The following is a 22922-nucleotide window of genomic DNA, read 5'->3' as shown; positions in this document are numbered from 1 at the left end:
CAATTGGCACTGTAATGTCTGAATGCAAAAGTCAAAAATTTGTGGTGCGTGAATATCGTGAACACTCATGCTTCGACTCGAGGGCGGAAGTATTTCAATGCTTGCCAGGACCTCGAGATTGTAGGCCATCCGCATTCTCTGAGATGGTGATATTTTCCGAGAAAAAAAATGCCAATGGTTGCCACGAAACGTCTGACCACTGTTGTAGCTCCGTGCCAATAGCCGTCCGACTTGCATCCACTGCTAATGCGAGAGGTGTATCGAGCTCAGGATGAGCTAGATGTACTGCATCAGTCTATTCTGTTTCACAGCCTCGAATGCGGAACACACAGCCTCAGTCCACTGCACTGTGGAGTTGTCTTTCGTCTTAGGACCAGTCAGTGCTGTAGTCAATGGTTCCAGCAATTCTGTAGCATGAGGCAGTTGGCTACAATAAAAATTCCTCATGGCAAAGAAATAAGGCAATTCCTTGATTGTGGTTGGACTAGGTGATCTTACCTTCTATGTCAGAGGCAGGGAGACCGCAGCAGGGAATCTGTGTCCCAAGAAGGTCACTTCAGTTGTGCGAAAACGCTCTTGGCAACATTCAACACGACTCCACAATGCTCCAAACTCTTGAACATAAGTTGTAGATGCTGTCGATGTTGTTCCTCAGTCTCAGATGACATGAGCGCGTCACCAAAGTTCGCAAAACAGAACGGTAGGCCTTGAAGAAATTAATCTTTGCCATGTCTGCTAGGCGTTTCGTAATCTGATGGTCATATAGGTGCTCTCAAACAAACGAAACGGTACTATGAATGATGTCTTTGGAATTTTCTCTTTAGTCACAGACATCTGAGTATAGGCTTCAGCACAGTCTAAGATACTGAATATGTCGCACCATGCACCGTGTATCTGTTGTCTCTTAATAACAGAACAGAATATTTGCCCGGCACTGTTCTCGCGTTCAGCGCACGACAATCTGTACACGGGCGCAAGGCTCCAACTTTTATCAGCACCAGATGTAAGGCAGAGGACCATGGACTGTTTGATGGTCTAATAATGCCCTCTCGCAGCGTGATGACCAATTCGGCTTTCGCAATTGCTAGATGATCTTGTGCTAAACGTCTAGGTCGACATGAGATTGATGGTCCGTTTGTCGTCTTGATGTCATGCACTGTAGTTTGTTGAATCTGTTTAGGTGCGCCAGGTGGCCTAGTCAAATTCGGAAACTGCTTCAATGATCAGGCATATTCACCTTCATGTGCCAGCACTAGCTTTGTACTGTGGACAGTTGGACTGCGATGAAAACTGGTGGCTGTTAAACCAGTAATGCTGTCCACTAATCGGGCGTCTGCCACGTCTGGAAAGTGGTTCTAATGCACTAGGAGATATGCACTGATGATCGCTGCCCTGTCGTCTGCAACAGTGAAATATCATGTGGATGGACGACGCAGACCTAAGTTTGGCTCCATTCACTAGGTTCCACAGGTCGCAACAGTCGAGTTACTAGCAGCTGTTAGACTGAAGGCAGTTGGTGGGCAACAGCTATGCAACGAAGACTGTTTTTATGAGAAATTTCAGGGCAGAACACCTGTCGCTGATGAACAGGCGCTCGGATGGCGAAGGGCAGTCGGATGCGCCTACAATCGACTGGCGCTAGCATTTGGGAGGAAGCTGGGTGACATACATTTTTGCGCATTCTCGCCAAAACTGCGGTGGTACTAACACACAGGCTGTTGCTCTCCTTGAACAGCTCCTCGAACGTCTGCGGTAACGCTCTCTGTTGTTTCTGGCGCCGCCTTGTGACAGGAATGCTCTAACATGTGTATATAATATATCTAATTTTCCTGCGAGCAAGTCGTAATTGGCGCGCGCTATTGTTCTGCTGCTTTGCGCCGCGACCGCGCTAATCTGGGCAGCAATGATAGCTCACTGTATGCGGTCTGTCGACTCTGCCATGACATCCAATGGCATGTTAGTTTACAATGCCACTATTGTCTTAATTTGCAGCAGTAATCTACCGCTCCACAGTGTACACGATAAGTTGTCTGGCACAGTGATGGTGTCTACTTTACTGCGCAGGAGCCTCAGGTATTGCGACAGTTTACGACCACCGATGTCTTCCTGCATAAGAACTTGTCGAATGCGATCTTTCAGCGAAGCAGCGACTCTATGTATTAGTTACGCCTTCAGTTACTGCAGGTGTAGTTATGAAGTCTTGGACTTCGGTTGTGAAACGGTGGTCCAACTGGCTTACAACGAATGTGAACTCGAGGTATCGCCCGTAATTCCAGCGCAACAAATCTTGCTTCCATTTGTGCAAACCACAAGACAGGTTTACTGGGACACACTTGTGGCAAACAGACCACTAGTCTCGATATGGTGCATCCTTCAGACATCACCTGAGCTCAGTAGAAAAAACGGCTCTGGTGCCACTTCCTTCAGCTCGAGGGTCACGTCCGGGTCGCCACTTGTCAGAATCTGCGTAAATAAACCTGATCGACTTAACATTTCTAATTAATCCGATGCCAGAGGATTAAGAGCGCCAGGAAACTCTTTATTCAGTAAAAACAGGAAGCTAACTCACAATCAGTTGTAAGCCAGAGCAACAAAACACCACTAAAAACATTTAAAAAAATCATTGAACTTAAAAAATCGTGCTTGGAGGATGCACTAGTGTATGCGGAAAATAAAAAACCAGTGTCCCTGGTGGTCTAGCGCTGAACTCATTGGCAGCCGCAATTCACTATTATACACGAAACACAGGGCCCCTGGTGGCCAGCATAGAACTACCTCGACAGCCACAATTTCATTGTTACATCACGCGACACTGCAAATACACACTTTTAAGCGAAAACTTCACTTCTCTGCACTAGCGCGTAAAATCTGGAGTGTCAGACGTTGTAAGTTCATTTTTATCGCAGTCAATTGTAATTATTCTCATGAATTACAACATACTTCACACAACCACCACTCTTTTACCGTTAGGGAAGCTTGTTGTCAAGTGCTTTTCGTAATAGAAAATTGTGGTTGTAAATAACAGGTTCTCACTTCCAAAAAAGAATAGGAGAGTATAGTTTCGAAAATTTCAATGAATGTACCAGTTAAGATATGAGTTGCTGCTATTTTGTGAACAAGAATGCCTACCACGATCACTATGATATTGCGCTATTACAATATTTTTTTCGATTTCAGAAGACTTTTATAGTAATATTACATTTATTGTTCAAAGCACATTTAATTATGTATATGTAGCCAGACAAAATTACATTATGTATATGGTCCCAAAATGAATAAACCGATCACTTAGAACGAAGTCAGTTAACAGGTCAAACTGAATAAGATGAAGGAAAAATTATGTAGTAGTTGGTGTTAGAGCTGCACCTTTTTTAGATTGAAGTCAGCTGATAGGTATACCTGCTTAAAGGAAGTCCCTCACACTAAGGGCTCACCTTCTGAGGAAGTAATGTTTCCAAGTAGAGAGGGAATTAGAATATTTCATCAAAATTTAAGAGGTATTAGAGATAAAGTTGGTGAACTGCTCATAGATATTGACTCTGAAATTATTGGTATGTTGGAGCCCCACTTAAATAATTTGACAGTTCAGAGGCTTCCTTTACCAGGATAAAGATTAGCTGGCTGATTTTCAAGGAGTTCCTTGTGGGGGCATGGAGTGGCTATGTACATAAAAAACAGTATTCCATTTGAGTCCTTAGACGTATCATGGCACTGCACTGAACAGATATATGAATGCTGTGTGGGGCAGCTGAGTTTATTGAAACTAAACTTGTAATTCTTGTTGTTTATAGGTCCCTAACTCTGATTTCAGAGCAATTCTGCTGACGCTGGAGAGGGTTCTTGATTCACTTTGTACGAAGTATCAGGAATTAATTATATGTGGTGACTTCAATATATATATATTGTATATGATGGTGCAAGGAAAAGGATGTTGGCAGATATCCTAAGTTCATATGATCTGTTGAAGGCTGTGTTTTTTCCAAATAGGGTACAGGGGAACAGTAGCACAGCCATAGACAATATTTTTATTCATTCTTCATTACTAGATGGGCATTCTGTTAGTAAAAGAATGAACGGCCTTCCAGACCATGATGCACAAATTTTAACACCAAAAGGCTTTTGTACTCAAAGAGATGTCATATTTAACTACAAACTATGTAGGAAAGTTAATCCAACAGCAATAGAGAGTCTTTTAAACCTTGTCAAGGAACAAGAGTGGCAGGATGTTTATAGTGCCAATAACATAGATAATAAATACAGTGCTTTCCTCAACAAAAAAAATGGTTCAAATGGCTCTGAGCACTATGGGACTTAACATCTATGGTCATCAGTCCCCTAGAACTTAGAACTACTTAAACCTAACTAACCTAAGGACAGCACGCAACACCCAGCCATCACGAGGCAGAGAAAATCCCTGACCCCGCCGGGAATCGAACCCGGGAACCTGGGCATGGGAAGCTTTCCTCAAACATTTCTCATGCTCTTTGAGGGTTGCTTTCCATTAGAACATTTTAATAGGGGTACTAGCAGTAATAGGCAGCCCGGGTGGCTGACTAGTGGGATAAGGATATCTTGTAGAACAAAGTGGGAATTATATCAAAATGTTAGAAGTAGTCACAATCAAGCTACAGTAGCCCATTACAAACAGTATTGTAAGGTACTTAAAATTGTTATTAGGAAGGCAAAGAGTATGTGGTATGCAAATATAATAGCGAATTCATATGATAAAATTAAACTCATAAGTTCGGTTGTGAAGGAAGCGTCTGGTCAGCAGCATGAGGTCGAATCTATAAAGTCAGTTTGCAGTAAAAATATTTCTGTTACTGATAAATCAGATATATGTACATATGCACAATGATTTTCTGAGCATTGCTGATGAATTAAATAAAAGTTATTTTCTACAGGGAATTAAATAACTCTTTTGGAAAATGCATTTCCGAGACTGATGTGTGAAATACTCCTCTATGATACTGACAAGAGGGAGATTGAGGCAATAATTAAATCACTGAAGACTAAGGATTCTCATGGTTATGATGGAGAGTCTAGCTGAATATTAAAGTACTGTGCCATACATGTTAGCCCTGTATTTAGCCATATTTGTAATTTTTCCTTTAGGAATGGTCAGCTTCCTGAGCTCAGTAGTAAAGCCTCTTTATAAAAAGGGAGAAAGTGATAATGCCCATCAGTGTTTGCAAAAGTTATTGAAGAGGCTGTGTATGTAAGGATAATTGATAATTTCATATCACACAATTTGCTGTCAAATGTACAGTTCGGCTTTAGAAGTCGTTTAACAACAGAAAATCCTTTATTCTCTTTTCTCTGTGAGGTACTGGATGGGCTAAACAAAAGGTTTCGAACGCTTGGCATATTTTTTGATTTAAGTAAGGCATTTGATGGTGTTGATCACAAAATATTGCTCCAGAAGTTGTATCATTACAGAATAATGGGAGTAGCTCACACCTCTTACCTTAGCAACAGGCAGCAAAAGGTCATTATTCACAATGTTGATAATGGCTGTGATGTAGGGTCTGAGTGGGGTACTGTCTGACTAATGACCTCAGCAGTTGAGTCCCATAGTGCTCAGAGCCATTTGAACCATTTTTGGGGTACTGTCAAGTGGGAGGTGCCCCAGGGATCAGTGTTGGGGCCACTCCTGCTCCTATGTATATAAATGATATGCCCTCTAGTATTATGGGTAACTCTAAAATATTTCTGTTTGCTGATGACACTAGTTTGATAATAAAGGATGTTGTGTGTAACATTTACTCGGTTTCAAATAGTGCAGCACATGACCCAAGTTCATGGCTTGTAGAAAATAAACTAACGCTAAATCACATAAAGACTCAGTTTTTACAATTTCTAACACACAATTCAACAAAACCTGACGTTTTAATTTATGATTGGTGAAACTGAACTTTCGTGGAAAGCCCACGTTCAGGATCTTGTTCAAAGACTTAATACTGCCATTTTTACTAAGCGAATGGTATTAGAAGTGAGTGATCGTTCGACACGAAAATTGGTCTACTTTGCATATTTTCATTCGCTTATGTCGTATGGTATTATATTTTGGGGTAACTCTTCCCATTCTAAAAGGATATTTTTGGCTCAGAAACGGGTAGTTCGAGCAATAAGTGGTGTAAGTTCATGAACCTCTTGTCGACACCTGTTCACAAGACTGGGTGTTTTCACATTGGCCTCTCAATATGTATATTCATTACTGTAATTTCTTGTTAACAATATTAGCTTATTCCCAAGAATAAGCAGCTTTCACTCAGTTAATGATCGGCAGAAATCAAACCTACATTTGGATCGGACTTCCTTAACTCTTGTGCAAAAAGGTGTGCCGTATACTGCTGCATCCATTTTCAATAAGCTACCACTCGAATTCAAAAATCTTAGCAGTTATCCACGCGCTTTCAAATTGAAACTGAAGAGTTTCTTCATACGTCACTCCTTCTATTCTGTCGAGAAGTTCCTTGAAAAATTAAGCTGATTCTCATTGTATTGTTGATTGCGTTTACTTAAACTTATGGATTGACTTTTTTCTGGTTCATAAACATTTATTTTAATCTGTTATTACTATTATGTTTTAATTTCATGTACTGACACGTTCCATGACCTTGGAGATTAGCTCCCCAATTTGGTCCTACAGAACTTGACATGTAAATAAATAAAAAATAAGGGAGATGTGACTTATCCCCGTTACCTAGTCCATATATCCGTTTCAGTTTTGTAATACTAATGAGCTGCACTTAATAATTGGGCGTTTGCAGACCATTTCTGAAGAGATCATAACTTTGTTTTCCATGGGTTACTTTCATGAATGGAAATAAGTAGCTATTGAAAACAGCAACCAGTCACATTATCAGATCGATAGACTGCTATTACGAAAACGTCCCCTCTCACCTAGGTGGTAGCACGTATCAGTTCTACCACAGTCTAACGTAACAGTCGCGACGCTCAGCCTCTATTTTGTTGCCTTTTGCGCTAGCAGCGCACCAAGTGACCAGTAAATTAAACTGCTGAATTCGGCGCGATTGTGAAAGCGAAAGCGAAAAGTAGTTGTTTATTTTGGTTTGCACTGTGTTTTTTTACAAATGGAAACGTAGAGTAGCGCAGTAAATTGCAGCAAAAACAAGAAGAAGATACCACATATGTCTTTTTTAGGTGTCCTAAGCACCCTGAGAAGGATATAACAGAATGTTATTAAACTGTGTCGTCAGGATTCGCTTGCAAACTACATGTATATAGATGATTAATATTTCCTTCTATGAGCAGAAAATGATAGTGAATGTAAATAGCAGATGAGAACATCTTATGAAAAAAGACGCTGTTTACCTTTACAATAATGTTAAATTTTCGCCGCTACATGTCGAACAAAACCAGTTCATGAATGCAGACGATAATAAACTCGTGTGGAACGCAGTTAACCACATTGTTTGACGTTCCGGATAAGCCACCTCAACTGATGCTGAAGAGAAAAATGCCACAAAGGTTCGACAATCCGTCTAAAGCTGAAGCAGCCAGTTCAACCCTCCATATATCAGTGCCAGATTCATCTGAATCGTCAACACAGGCCTGCTTCGACGATGAAGTGGTAAAATTAAATGCAATTATTCGTGTCTAGAAAAAGCGTAGAATATCAGAATGTGCAGATCGCTAGACTTCGTGCAAAACTTTTATGGCACAAGGAAAGTGCCTATAATTTTATGCACAGACAGCAAAGGAAACTATCAGAAAGCTCAAGTGAAGAAGGATAAAGAAATTTTGAAGACTGTAGAATCCCGATATTTAAAAAACGATGCTCTTGACTTATTGTTAAGCCAGATAAGCATGCCTTCTGCAAGATGGAAAGACAAAAATGTGCTGTTTGCTCTAAATTTATTATATTACAGCACTCAGACATACAGGTTTTGTCAAAATGTTTTGTTTCCATCAGTGCATACATTACAGAATATGTGGAAAGGTATATAAATAAAATGTAGGATAAGTGACAATATCTTCCACCTTTTAAAGCAGAAGGTACAGCATTTCTTCGATACTGATAAACTAGTGTATATGTCATTGGATGAAAAGTTTCTAATAGCAAATTTAACATATGACAGCACTTCTAACAGTGTTATTGGTTTGAGGACCTGGGTTTTCCACTAACAGTATGTTTCTCTCACTATTTGGCACCGTAGTTGTTTGACCAACTTAGAATAATATAAAGATGAAGGTCATACTTGTGGCAACAGGCGACACTGACTAAAACACAGGAGACCAACGGAACGACAAATGCGGCGTCGATCCCTTTTGCATGTAGAGATACATGTCTATGCTTCTTATGTCTGAATCTATGTGTTTATATTCCGTTGTTATCAACTTGGTACCCTGCAGTTCTATCCAACGTTAAAAGTGTTCTTTCGCGAATGCGTTGTAAGTTGCCACTGTTCTCATGATTTTAACCCCTATTTGCGCTTATTTTAGAATCATTTTTAGAAACATCTGTGTCTTCTGATATTACACAAACTCTTGGAGGCAAAAAAGTAATTCAAGTATTTCGTAAACCACGTATGAAAGGGGTGCAAAACACACATTAAGCTTACGACCCATTTGAAGTTCTCCTTTCTCACCGCTTAGAGCGCTAGTGTTGCTCTAGCTGTCAAACGCCAACAACTTTCACAGCAGTGAATGTTGCGACTGTTATGTTAGACTGTATGCTCTAAACAGTATGAATGACCAAGAAAAAAAATGTTACCTTTTTATGTGTGTCAGTACATTTAGTTGTGATGGCTAAAAAGTTTGTATGCTAGAAGCCAATAAAAATAAAAAAAAGTTATGTTAGACTGTGGTCCCACCCTATACAACCACGAAAGTCATTGACGTACCCGACGGTCGATACTGCGCGTGGTTACGTCATAATGACGTCATGCAGGAGAGGTGAATCTAGCGTCGCCTACCAGACGTCGTTTTGTTTACCTATTGCATCTTTGGCTTAAGTATAAGCGTTAAGCGAGTAGATGTTGTCGATGTTGTTATTTATTACGATGTGATATTCTCGTGTGCGATTTAACACGTGAGGGATTATATGATTTGGAACTGCATTTTAGGTCATTAAACAGGCTGTTTTATGACAGCACTCAAGAATACTAATAACTTGTGGTGTGAAGTGTAGAAACTATTCTGTGTTGTTGCTCGTATTTAAAATGAATTCAGCTACGAAGGTAACGTTTTCATGATTTGTTTGTAAGATAAATCTTTTATATTAACATGTTTTGGTTCAAGAGAGAATATCACCCAAACCTGGTACGGATAAAAGAAAGCAAATTAAAGTCCTTGGCGATTTTGACATTAACTTTATGAAACGTTAAGATAAAAGAAATGATTTGGAATTGTCATTGAACGCATATATCTGAGTTCTGTTTCTAATTTTCCCACCAAAATTGTACACTGACATTTTAATAGGTTCACATGAAATACAAAAATTTTTACCAGTGATGAATTGCATCACTGTCAATAGGCACAGTGCATAACATTTCCTACTTTCGGCCTTGATTATCAGATACACACAATACGTAATGGACCACGTATAATACACTGATAAATCTACATGTACACATTTTTTGTTTTGGCCGTAATTGTATAAACTATTTAAATTTTTCACATATTTACATTGCAGATAAATATTCATCAACACTACAATGGCAATTCTGTTCCAAGTAGTCACTCACTGCAGTTTTGAAATTATGCATGCCAGTTATTGCCTTAATTTTTTTTAGGTAGTTTGTTATACAGTTTTTTCCTGCTTGCAAGGGTCCTTTTTGTATAGTGTTGTGTGTGAAAACTGCATATGTAAATCTTGATTATTCCTTTGTTGTATGAATTGATATTTTGGTTTTTTGGAGCAATCTTACTATTTTCATCCAAGATTTTCCTTATAAACATTATTGTTTCTAGGATATGTAATCATGGTAATGGAAGAATATGAAGCTTTTTAAATGAGGGTTTGCATGAAGATTGAGGTGCTGTGCCCTCCATCGCTCTTATAATTCTTTTTCGTGCAATAAAACAGCTTTTGCTGGGTGGGGAATTTCCCCAGCAAATTAAACCACATCTTAGTAGTGATTCTGCTTGGGCATAGTACACATTTTTTATAGCTTGTATTGATATGCATCCACCAAGAATTTTTGTACTGTAACAAAAGGTATTTAATTTGCTACGTAGGTGTTGTGTGTGTTTCTGCCATCTTAGGTCATCTTGGATCCAAACTCCCAGAAATTTGGTGTTATATACAATTTCAAGTCTTTTGATTAACAGTTCTATGGTTGCAGTTAAAGGCTGTTTATTCTGCACTGTGTGTAGATGATAGTGTTTGTTTTATGTGTGTTGATTGCGAACCATTCTGATAAATGTGAAGTGCTCTTTTTTATTTCATTTTGTTGCTCTTCTGGGGTCTTTCCTTTGATAAGCATATTTGTATCATTTGCATATTTAATGTACTTATACTTAAAGAGCTGAATGATTCCAAGTCATTTACAAACAGCAAGAACAAGACTGGTCAGGTCTAGTGTAGCAGGGGATACGACCCGTCGGCTTTGGACAATGACGTCACAAGTCGACAGAGAGCAGTTTACCATTTTCACTTTTGCTGTTATGTTTCAGTTTCGTTTTTTTACTGATTGCTTAATAAAGTGGATCTGTTTATTCTATCTCGTGAGATTTTTTTTCTTTTAAAAGCCAAAAAACACTTACCAGCCACTGAAGGGAGCTACAACACTAAGAAGAATCGCTTCTCGATTGGCGACTTGTGACGTCATTGTCCAAAGCCGACGGTTTGTATCCCCTGCTACACTAGTCCCGACTGGTCCCAGTACGGAACCCTGCGGCACACCGTATTTAACACACTGTTTCTCTGATTGATAGGAAATTAATTTTTTTCCTTCCTTCAAAAGACTTCAACTATTTCGTGTCTTTTTTTTTTTTTTTTTTTTTTTTTTTTAGATATTACTTTATTTACTCATAGGCTGGGTCTCTGACACCAACATTTTCTAGCTCTCTAAGCCATAGACCAGGGTTAATGATGTCAAATGCTTTTGAAAGATCTAGGAATATTGCTGCTGTGTGTTCTTTTTTATCTAATGCATTTAAAGCTTCATTTAAGAAATCTATAATAGCTGTCTTGGTGGATTTACATTTTCAGAAACGATGCTGTGTAGCTGAGAAAAGTTTATTATTTTCAGTGAAATCTACGAGTCTTTTATAAAAGATTTTTTGAACTATTTTAGAAGAAACAGATAGTAGAGAGACTGGCCTAGAATTTGTTATATCTGTTTCTTCACCCTTTTTGTACAGTGTCTTCACTTTAGCTATTTTTAACCTTTCTGGGAAGATTCCCTGGGAAAGTGAGCTGTTGCATATGTCTACCATGGGCCTAACTACAAAGGGTGCACATTTTTTAATGATATGGTCTGGTATGTTGTCAGTATCAGAGGAAAATTTTGATTTTAGCTCCCCTATTGTTTTTAGCATTTCCTGTTCATCTGTTGCGTATAGGAAGAGAGACTTGTTACTAGGGATAATTTTAATCTGATTTGCAGTGGCCGCATATTGAAAGTTTTGCTTCACCAGAGTCTCAGCTGCCTCAGGGAAATTCCAGTTAAAATTATTTGCTATCTGTTGGATTCAGTTATTGCAGAAGAGTTTTCTTTCAGTTTGATATTATGGTATTCTCTTCATTTTACTCCTGTTTCATGCCTTACAATGTCCCATGTGGCTTTCATTTTATTTGGTGCATTTGCTATGAAGGAACTATTTGCCATTCTTTTCACTTCTTTTATGACTTTAGTTAAAATCTTTTTCTAATTCCTAAAATAGGAATCAAATTCTAGGGATGTGGTGTGCTGTCAAGATATTTCATGAAATAATCTCTTTTTCTTCGCAGATATTTGTATCCCTGTTGTGACCCATACTTTCAGATCCTTTGTGTGACTGTGTTTTTTATGGAATGGAAAGCAAGATTCAGAATAATAACTAAAACTATTTAGGAATTTGTTGAACTTATCATTTGTACTTTTACATTCATAGATATCTTCTCAAGTTTCTCTACTCAGGTAGTTAAGGAAATGTTGTATATTCTGGTCATTATACTTCCTAGATGTAGTTGTTAGACATTCAGTTGAACCAAACTGTTTTCCTAATCTTATACTAATTTCTTAGGCTATGTGGTCCCCAAAGACTGTATTGTGGGTTCGTGTTGAATATTGTAAATATTTGATAAAGGATTGTGGCTGAGGTTTTTGTGATGTGTGTTGGTGTTTCTGTAGTAGCCTTTAAATTGAAAGTTGCTAAGAGGTTCAGTAAAGCAGTTTTTTGTTTGTACTCACTTGTAAGGTCAATGTTGGAATCCTCAGATATAATTAGTTTTCTATTTCTTTTTGTAGTCTTGTGTAAGATATTTTCAAGGTTCTTTAACATGGTGTTAATATCGCCAGTAAAGGAAAGAGTAATTAATGCTTAGGCAACAGAAAGTTTGAAGACAGCCGTGCATGAAGTTTACTCGAGGGACGTGTGTAATGTGACAAATGTCTGTTCCAAATTTAATGTGTTTATATTTGAATTTCATTCATCTATAGTAGCTGCTTTCCCAAGAAAACAATTTATGACTCTAATAAGACAGTCTCGTGGAGTAGAGAGCAACTGATTCAGCAACCCACTCAGCAACAATATCTTAGATCCTGTAGCTGCAAAAATAATCAGAATTATATTGTCTTATGACATATGAACATAAAATCATTGATTCAAGTACAGGAGACTCTTCAGTATAGATAATGTATTAGAGATACAAGCAGTGTGTAAAAGAACAAAAACAATCTTAATTTACAAAAATCATTTGTTTCATAACTTTACAAAGAAGTCTTCATCATCAAATAAAAATTCCATGAGTGAGTAATAACATTTTTGCAGTAGGATGGTGCATAACTTCATCTTCACTAAATCTAGTTCCATACCGTGAAAGTTTTTCATTTATAATTTATTATAAATTTTCATAATTATTTATTAAGGAGTCTGAGGGTAGAGTTTTAGTCTGAGACAGGAGCATACAATTTGCTTTGTTGAAAATGGTTTACTGTAAATAATTCTGGACTGGTACGGATAAATGTAAATACATGGAACAGTAAAAATTTTTAGATCCCTGAAAAAAGTCAGCAATAACTCTCAAGGCTCAATATTACACTTATTTCTAATAAACGGTTTTTTGAAGTAATAATATTCTGTTTACATTATGTATAATTCCCATATTTTACTGTAGCTTCAACATAGTTGTGGTTAACAACTTTCCTGGTGTCAGTGTCACTTGTGTAATAAGTTGTTGTCATTGCAAATGCAAGACTGTTTAGCTTGTTTGCCAAGGCTTATATGCGAAGACCCGTAGAAAGTTTTTTCCAAAAATGTTCCCAGGTATTTGACAGATTCTGCTTCCCTAACTTGTTTTTGTGGGTATTTTGGGAGTCACTTGATTTTGATTGTTTGTAAAATGTGTGAAATGTTTTATCGTGTTAGATTTTAATACATTTACACCAAACCAATTTTCTAAAATAGGTAGGGCCTCAATGAATCTTTGGGGAACTTGTTCTGTGGTCTCACTTTCAGAAAATACAGATGGAGCATCTGGGATGTTATATTTAGAGGTAAATTATTTATATAAGATAAAAAAAGGGATTGGACCTAAGATGGAATCTTGTGGGACTCCCTGTGAAACAGTATTCTATTCTGAGAAACAGTTTCATCTACCTAACATTATGACTACCCTTTGCTTTCCATCTGTTTAATATGATATTTACCATTTCAGAGTACTACCATTTATTCTGTATCTCTCTAATTTTTGTAACACTAGATAGTGGTTTCCACAGTCAAAAGCCTTCTTGAGGTAACGAGAAATTCCTGTGACTTTTTAAGATTTCCGCAAAGATAAGCAAATTTTCTCAACAAATTTGTTGGTGGCAAATATTGTACATTTCCCTATCTGGAAGCCAAATTGATGTAATGTGATAATACATTTTGCCATGAAATTTTGGATATGGATTGCAAGTTTTTCGAATATTTTTGAAAATAGTGGGAGAAGACTTACTGGTCTGCTTCTGCCTTCAGGCCTTTCTTGAATAATGGCTTTACTGTTGTGTCTTTAGAGCATCTGGGAAGCATGCTTCTTCAAGTGGCTGGTTTATTATTTCAGATAGCGGTTCTGAAACTGTACTAGAAACTGTTTTAATTACTCTAGTGAGTATTTCATCCCATCCAGTCGAATTTTTAAGTGAGAATACTACTTTTTCTACATCTTCAGCTGTAATTCATACAAATTGAGTTAGAAAGTGCCCGTTATCCTGATTAAGACCAAAGGGTTGGACATTCACTAGGTAACTACTTGCAAAAACATCTGATTTTGATACATTTACAAAATAGTCATTCCATGTCAAATGAACACAGAAAAGTTGTTTTCAACTGCTCTGATTTTCATAAGACTTGGAATGTTCATTCTGCATGTCAACAGAATGGAAAATACTAACTTACAGAATTTTAGCACAAGTAATGTAAGAGTAATGGCCACTCAAAGTTCTAAACATGTGCGCAAAATTTGACAAACACTGCTGACAAAAATGGCTATAACTTCTGTCTTAATAAAGATAGAACAGAGTACCAAGTAGTTTTGGTGATACATGATTTTATCATATTCAAAGAATGTACACTATTAAGGTCAGTGACCTTGACCTGTAACCTCAAATAGCTCTGAACATGTCACATTCAAAATTGATGAAAAAATATAATTGCTTCTTAATGTTACACTACACAGCGTAGTAAAAAATCAAGCTCGGATGACAGTGGGATTTGGAGATATAAATTAATATATACAGCAATATGTTGCTAGTATTCAGATTCCAACACTATCACTCAAACCTCTGAAAAACATTGTAGTGTTAAACAGGTGGTGTTATAACAATGCACAGTAAGGTAACAATGTAGGCAGGTTAATATCAACCTGTCAGATATTGGATGGCAGTGTGACTGCTGTATGTACATCAATAGTTGCTGCAAAAGATGTTGTGTGTTAAAATTATACAAATCTGCCTTGAAGATGGAGTTCGAGAAGATCATGTGTTGCTGTAATCCATTCAGGGAAGATGGGCACAACAGATACAAGAAAAAAAACTACAGAAAGTGCAAATTTGGATGGTGGATATGATCGGTGGCATCATGACAGTCAACAAAATATGTGATAAATTTAGTAAAAATTAATTCAGGGACAAGCGAGTGTGGCTGATTCAGCTACATTGAAACAAGAGGAAACCACAAATGTGCATAGCTCCTCAGATGAGTCAGACACATCTGTAGTCCTAAAAGTTGCATTAAATGATACTTTGGTATCTCTTGGTGAGTTCCCAATGAAAAAGAAGAGACTGGGAAAGTTGGAGCAAGTTTCTGAGGCATCCAGAAGTAAGTGCATACCATGTGTGGAAGGAAAATGCAGATTATGAAACAAATGTTGAATCTGAAATGATTATGCAATTGAAGGAGAAATTCAGTACTATAACCACAAGCATTGAGAAGATCCAAATTCTGGCACTTCTTTCGAAAAGTTGTAGCATTCCAAGGACTGAAAATGAATTTGAAGCCTCTAACTATTTTGTGAGAAAAGCAAAACAATTAGCCAAAGTAAGTGGTATCTTAGCAACTCCCAGTCCAAGATCTAAATGTCTCTTAAGCAAACAACTTGTGAAGGTGTTATAGAATTATACAACAGAGACAATAAAAGCTGCTGTTTGCCTGGGAAGAAGGATGTTGTTTCTGTGAAGGAAAATGGTTCTGGGGTTCATAAACAAAAAGAACTAGTGTTGGGAAACCTGCATGAATCGTATCAGGCATTCAAAGATGAACACCCAGGGCTGAAAATAGGATTATCGAAGTTCTGCCAGGTGCCACCCAAGAACTATGCACCCGTAGTGTGTATGTTTGCAGTATTCACCAAAAGGTGAAGCTCATGTTGGAACATTCCAGATGTAAAATGTTGACACATGCTGCAGGCTGTCAGCTTAGCACTTACAGACACTGTCTTACTCGGATCATTTGTAATCCCACACTGTCAGAATGCTGTATGTCCACTTGTGAAAACTACCCACGTACACATTGTATCATGACACATGTGCAACAGTTGTTTGGTGAAATAACATATAAACTGTGGACACATACAGATAGAACAACTCTCCAGACAAGTGTATCATCTGTGGAAGACTTCTTGGAAAACCCCGAAGACAAATTAGAAAAGCTTCCATTGCATTCCTTCACAACCATCCAAAAGTTGAAATTTCTACAAAATCTGAAGGAGACACTTGATGACAATGAACACATTGTAATATGTGATTTTTCTGAAAATTATGCATTTGTTGCAGGATGAGGTGCAGCGGTTTCATTGGAACAATGCACAGGCCATCATTGATTCCTGTGTCGCTCATTATAGACATCCAGGAAACCCTGCAGTTGATCACATTTCCTTTGTTATAATATCAGAATGCCTTAAACATGACACATTGAGTGTTCATCTTTTACATATTCACTTGGTTAGCTTCATGACATCCCATTTCCATAGAACACCCAAGTGCATGTACTACTTCTAGATGGTGCTGCAGCCCAATGTAAGAAGCACAAGAATTTTGCCAACATAACTTTTCATCAGGCTGATTTCAACATTTCTGCAGAGTGGCATTTCTTTGCCACATCATATGGCAAAGGACCATGTGATGGTATTGCTGGTATCAAGAGTCTTGCTGCATGTGCCAGTCTGCAGCAGTGCATATAACAACTCTCATACAATGACACCCAGACAGTTGCTTGAATGGTGCTCAAAGAACATTGCAACATTGTACAACTAACAGTGAGAAAAACAAAAGGGCTAATGTATTTCCTTTCACCAAAAGATGCAGAAAAAGTGTTATACATCGTTTCATTGGTTCATGGGCATTGCATCGGACAATGTTGTGGAAGCTGCGCAGTGTTTCAATGACACAGTTGCTCATCACCTTCAGGTGCTTACCGATGTGCTGCTGCAATGGCTCTCCAATATATATGATGAATAGCTAGAAAAGTGCATGTGCCAAGAGGTGACTGTAGATGATTCATTGAGCAGGACAACATCCAGTGCCCTCTGCAAGAGAAACAGACCGTAGTCTTTGCATTCACAGCATGGAAAAAGTGCGGCTGCAAATTGTGGACCTTTGCTTGCATGGACACTGTATTGGCACCCAGTTTAAATGTGCGGACTACAATTCTCTGTCTGTGTTGACTCGGATTCATTCGTCTGTGGCTGTTGATGCCTTAGTGCTACCAATGCTGGTTCCCATGCCTTGCCGAGTTGAAATCCTGTGTCTCTGTTGATAACATCGTTACTTATATGTATTTAAACTGCTCCTTTAGTGATGGAGTCCCAATATTTGGAAGTGGATGAAAGGATCATTGGCTCTCTGTAGTTCATGCTGTGTCCCATACCAAGACAGTGTTCAGCCACAGCAGACTTTTTGGCTGACCTAATCTAATGTGACATCTTGTGTTCAGTGTATCCATCCTTGACAGTGCAACAAGTCTGGCCAATGTATGATTTCCCACACTGCCATGGGACTTTATATATCCTTGGTCACCTTAGATCTAGGTTATCTTTAACAGAACTCAGCATAGTTTCCACTCATGCTGTAAGGTGTGCCAGTCTTAAAGGACACGCCACCAGCAAAGGGTAGAAAAACCATCCTCGTGGAGTTTTCCTTTTCTTCTGGTTGTTCTTGAGAATTAGTGCTTCGAGGTTGAAATGAATTATGAATCTGTGTATTAGAGTACCTGTTTTGTACGAACATAGAGCAAAGATGGCTAAGCTCTGCTGATAAGCTCCCTGCATCTGAGATAATTCTGACCCTTTGAACAAGAGTGTAACACACCCCTGGATAGTGGTGGGTGATGGCAGCTCGCACCTCATAGGTATTGGTCAGTGTGAGTTGGTTTACGTAGCATGCTGTGACGCAAGGAACCATCTTGTTTTGTGCAGAGCAAGACATCTAAGAATGGGATGTCTGTATTTTTCTCTGCTTCCATGGTGAAGCAAATGCTTTGACAGATGGCGTTAAGGTGTTCCAGAACTGCAGGAAGCATTGCTGCTCTCTGTGTCTAAACTACAAAGGTGTCATTCACATATCTCCAGAAACATTTAGGTTTTCAGCACCACTGCAGGACTCGGTGTACTCTAGTCTCCAGAAGGATCCTACTGATGCAGTACAACGGAAGACATCTGTGCTGCTCAAATCCAGCCACTTTTGTGGTTATCTTAAAAAAAGCTTAAGAGTACTAGCACCAGTTCCACCACAACTGTATAGGCTGCCTAAGATCCATAAGTAAAGGGTTCCGCTTCACCCCATCATGAGCAATGTAGGAGTCCCAACATAGTACCTAGTAAAACATCTGTCTTCTCTTCTGATCCCTTTGGTAGGAAGATGTGAACATCACATTCGAAACTAGGTAGATTTTATACAGTGACTGAAGACTTTACGTCTCAAACCAGCTGACTTATTAGTGAGTTTCGGTGTAGTCTCCTTGTTGAACGAGTGTGTCTGGTGGATTCATTACACCTTACAGGAACTAAGTTGAAGGAGGACATCTTACATCTATTCAGACATGTGCTTAGCTTGACTTACTTTTTATTTAATGAACAATATTTTGAGCAACCTGACGGTGTCGCTATGGGTAGCCCTTTGTCTCCCATAGTGATTAATCTTTTTGTGGAAGACTGAGGAAAAAGCATTTCTGTCAGTGGTGTTGAAACCTAAACATTTCTAGAGATATGTAGTTTGGACACATACAGCAGCAATGCTTCCTGCATTTCTGGAACACCTTAACTCCATCCATTCAAGCATTTGCTACAACATGGAAGTGGAGAAACATGGAGACTTCCCATTCTTGTATGTCTAGGTTTGCAGAAAAGTAGACGGTTCCTTGGGACACAGTGTCTTTCGTAAACCAACTCACACTGACCTGTATCTATGAGCTGCCATCACCCATCTCAATGCAGTGGTGTGTTACGGACTCTGAAAAAGTTATTTCAGATGCAGGCAGCTTGTCAGCAGAGCTTAGCTATTTTCGCTCTGTGTTTGTACAAAACGGGTACCCTGATAAATGGATCCATAATGCATTTCAACCTCCACGCACTAATGCTCAAGAACAGCTAGAAGGAACGGAAAACTCCATGAGGATGGTTTTTCTACCCACTGTTGGTTGCATGTCCTTTAAGATTGGCAGGCTGTTCAAGAAACACCAAATAAAATGTGTCTCCCACCCTCCAGTGCCAGAGCAAACTATGCTGGGTTCTGTTAAAGACAACCTAGGTCTATGGAGGCCAGGGTGGGAAATCATACATTAGCCAGACTTGTTGTCAAGGATAGATGAGCTGAACATAGGTGACACACCAGATTGGGTCAACCAGAAAATTCTGCTGTGGCTGAACACTCTTGACACGGGACGCAGCATGAACTATGGAGAGGCAAAGATCTTTTCATCCAGTTCCACTTACTGGGACTCCACATTAAAGAAACAGTCGAATACGTATAAGTAACGACCTGATCAATAGAGACACGGTATTTCAACTCGGCAAGGCATGGGAACCAGCATTGGTGGTACTAAGCCATCGTTGGCCACTGATGAATAGATCCATGTCAACACAGATAGGGAATTGGAGTCTGCACGTGTGCAGGGCCACGATTTGCGACCGCTCTTTTTCTTGTATCGCGGATGCAAAGACTGTGGGTTGTTTCTCTGGCAGGGGGCACTGGATATCACCTTGCTCTATGATTCACCTACAATGACGTTATAACCCTGCCCCTTGGCCCTGTGCTTTTCTAGTGAGTCAGCGTATATATTGGTGAGCCATTGCAACAACAGGTCTGTAAGCACATGAAGATGACAAGCAGCTGTCCACTGAAATACTGTGCAGCTTCCGCAACATTATCTAACATGATGCCCATGAACCAATGAAGCAGTTACTATGTCGAGAAAGTCTCTGATAGTGTTATATGTTGCTTCCCATTATTGAGGCATAGTTTGTCTAGATGATACATTTGTCATATTTGTTTCTGTAAGTCAGAATCTGTTTACCATGCCGCCCATGCATGTGTTTGGCTGGGATGTCTGTGTCATGTTTTGCGTCATTGAAGGTCACATGTGATAGTGTGTGACCTGCTATGGCTTGCTATAGACCTGTTGACTGTACTATCTTACTGTGCTGTTTTATAACACCACCTTTTTAACAATAAACCTGTTTTTCAGTGCTTTGTGTCATAATGTTGGAGGCTGAATACAATTTAGTTTGCATTAATGCAACACATTGCTGTACTAACATGAAGAAGCTAGTACATTCTTTTCATCCGTCTCAGATGTGACATGATTTGATGAGATATTCAAGGTCAAGGTCACTTACCTTAGTTGTGTACATTATTTGAATTTGACAAAATTGCATATCGTTGAAAAGCTTGTTTCAAGACCTTTCCAAAATTATTGGGTTCACTGTTCTATCTTTATTAGAACAAAGGTTACAGCAAATTTTGTCAGCAGTATTTGTCAAATTTTCCACACATTTTTAGAACTTTGAGTGGCTATTACTCTTGCCTTACTTGCGTTAAAATTCTGTAATTTGGTATTTTTCATTCTCTTCTCCTATGCAATGAACACACCAAATTTTATGAAAATCAAAAGATGTCAAGTTGAAAATAGTACTTTTCTGTGTTGATTTGACATGGAATGACTCAAAAAACACATTGAAATATTCACATATTTCTGAAGGATTTAAAATGGATTTGTTGATTATCTCAACTTTGGAAATTTATGGATTGCCGGATGTCACACCAAGTTCAGAATCCGTGACTGACCATACTGCCTTTGATGTATTTGTAAGGTTCAGAATGAATTTTTTGTGTGCCATTTCTTTTGCTGCCTTTACCACCCTTTCACATGCTACGTCACACGTAGCATGAGAAAGTTGCTGGATTTGGACAGGTTACTCCTGTAACTGAAATATCAGATCTGAAGATGGTTCTGAATGAACCGAAACTGGTTATATGAATAAAAAAAAAAATTGCGATCAAGACGGATTTTAAGTAACATTATAAAATCACTGATTGCTGTTATCCCATAAGACATTATGTCTATTTTTGCAAAACTTACAAATATTATTTTATACCTTTTTACATAATTTATGAAACCTAAATTCTTATTACTTTTCTATTTATTATGTAACCGTCCTTTTCTGACACTCGCCACTTTTAAACCAGCTCTTATCCATTTCAGTTCGCTTGTCTTTTTTTTTTTTTTTTGTGGGGGGTTTAGTGATACTTCATTAAACACATGCAAAAATAAAAACTCTGTCATAATTTTTGGAACTTGTAGTACAATGACACAATGGCCAGTCTACTTCTTTAAGCCTACAGGAAAAAAAAATTATATTTTCCTTACTGAAGCATTGTTTGATGGATGTTTTTGGTTCAAATGGTTCTGAGCACTATGGGACTTAACTGCTGAGGTCATCAGTCCCCTAGAACTTAGAACTACTTAAACCTAACTAACCTAAGGACATCACACACATCCATGCCCGACGCAGGATTCGAACCTGCGACCGTAGCGGTCGCTCGGTTCCAGACTGGAGTGCCTAGAACCGCTCGGCGAACCCGGCCGGCGATGGATGTTTTTCTAATGGCTGATCCATTTATTTTTAGTAGCTGCAAAAACAGTGCAGAATGATCAGAAATACCTAAATCAATGCAAGATTTTTTTTTATATCATCAAATGAATAATTTGTCACGATGTTATCTATACAGGTTGCAGACTTGACCTTATTGACAATGCCCAAATAGAGATGGGGATTAGTGTTCATACCAACTGTGGTTGCTAAAACTCGTAAATCCATCAAGAAAACCAACAGTGTCTTTATGCTGGAAATAGCAGATAAGCAGTTGCTAGCATCCTAGCAAAGTTTAAACTGATTGTGATGCTTGCTCTGGAAAAGTATGTGCTAAGTAAGTGGTTTAGGGACGGAAAAGTCCCACCCACTGTAATTTAAAAACAAAACTCAGAAAATACAGAGGAAAGAGAGATTGTTTCACTCTCGGTTCAAAACAAATAGCACACGGACATGTCAACAGGCAAAAGTTGGCAGAAATTTACATGTCTGCAAAAAGGTAGATGTGCAAAGTGGACAACAAATTCCACAGTCACATGTTAGTGAACGGCCTTATGTAAAATTATTTGTACGTCTACATCTATACTCTGCAAACCACCCTGAGTTGCTTGGCAGAGGGTATGTCCAATTGCACCAGTTATTAGAATCTCTTCTGTTCCATGCATGTATGGAGCATGGGAAGAATGATCCAAAGCTTTCAGTATGTCATGTGAGAATAGTACAAGTTGGGTTTCACATGATCGGTGTTTTCGAAATCCATGCTGGTTGGCATTGAGGAGGTCATCTTGTTCAAGATACCTCATTATGTTGCAGATCCGAATGTGTTCTGAGATTCTACAACAAATCAATGTCAAGGATATGGGACCATAGTTTTATGAATCACTTCTACTACCGTTGTCGTAGACAGGTGTGACCTGTGCCTCCTGTGCCTTTTTCCAAGAAATGGGCATTTTTTTCTTTCTGAGGGATCTACAATAGATGAAAGCCAGATGAGTGGCTAACTAAGCCACAAATTCAGTATAGAAACTGACAGGGATTGCATCGAGCCCCAGAGCTTTGTTCAATTTTAATAATTTCAGCCGTTTCTCAACACCACTGACACCAATATTTTGTTCATCTTTTCAGTGGTCAAGGATTACACTGGGGTAATCCTCCCGGGTTTTCTTTTGTAAAGGAACATTTGAAT

The 22922-nt window shown here is 38.7% G+C and overlaps 1 protein-coding gene across 1 annotated transcript in view; it reads left to right on the top strand.

Moving 5' to 3' along the window:
- The first annotated feature begins 8898 nt into the window (after positions 1–8898).
- The window catches only part of LOC124595200 (chromatin complexes subunit BAP18), a 46082-nt gene continuing 32058 nt past the window's right edge, over positions 8899–22922 (top strand). Inside the window, exon 1 of the mRNA XM_047133836.1 lies at positions 8899–9206. Coding sequence (XP_046989792.1) covers positions 9189–9206 — 18 coding nt within the window. The 5' untranslated portion in view covers positions 8899–9188. The remainder of the gene's footprint in view (positions 9207–22922) is intronic.

This window comes from Schistocerca americana, chromosome 2 (genome assembly GCF_021461395.2).
Source record: "Schistocerca americana isolate TAMUIC-IGC-003095 chromosome 2, iqSchAmer2.1, whole genome shotgun sequence".
Classification (NCBI taxonomy): domain Eukaryota; kingdom Metazoa; phylum Arthropoda; class Insecta; order Orthoptera; family Acrididae; genus Schistocerca; species Schistocerca americana.
Note: the sequence above shows the minus strand (reverse complement) of the source record. Positions and strands in the feature narration are given on the sequence as shown.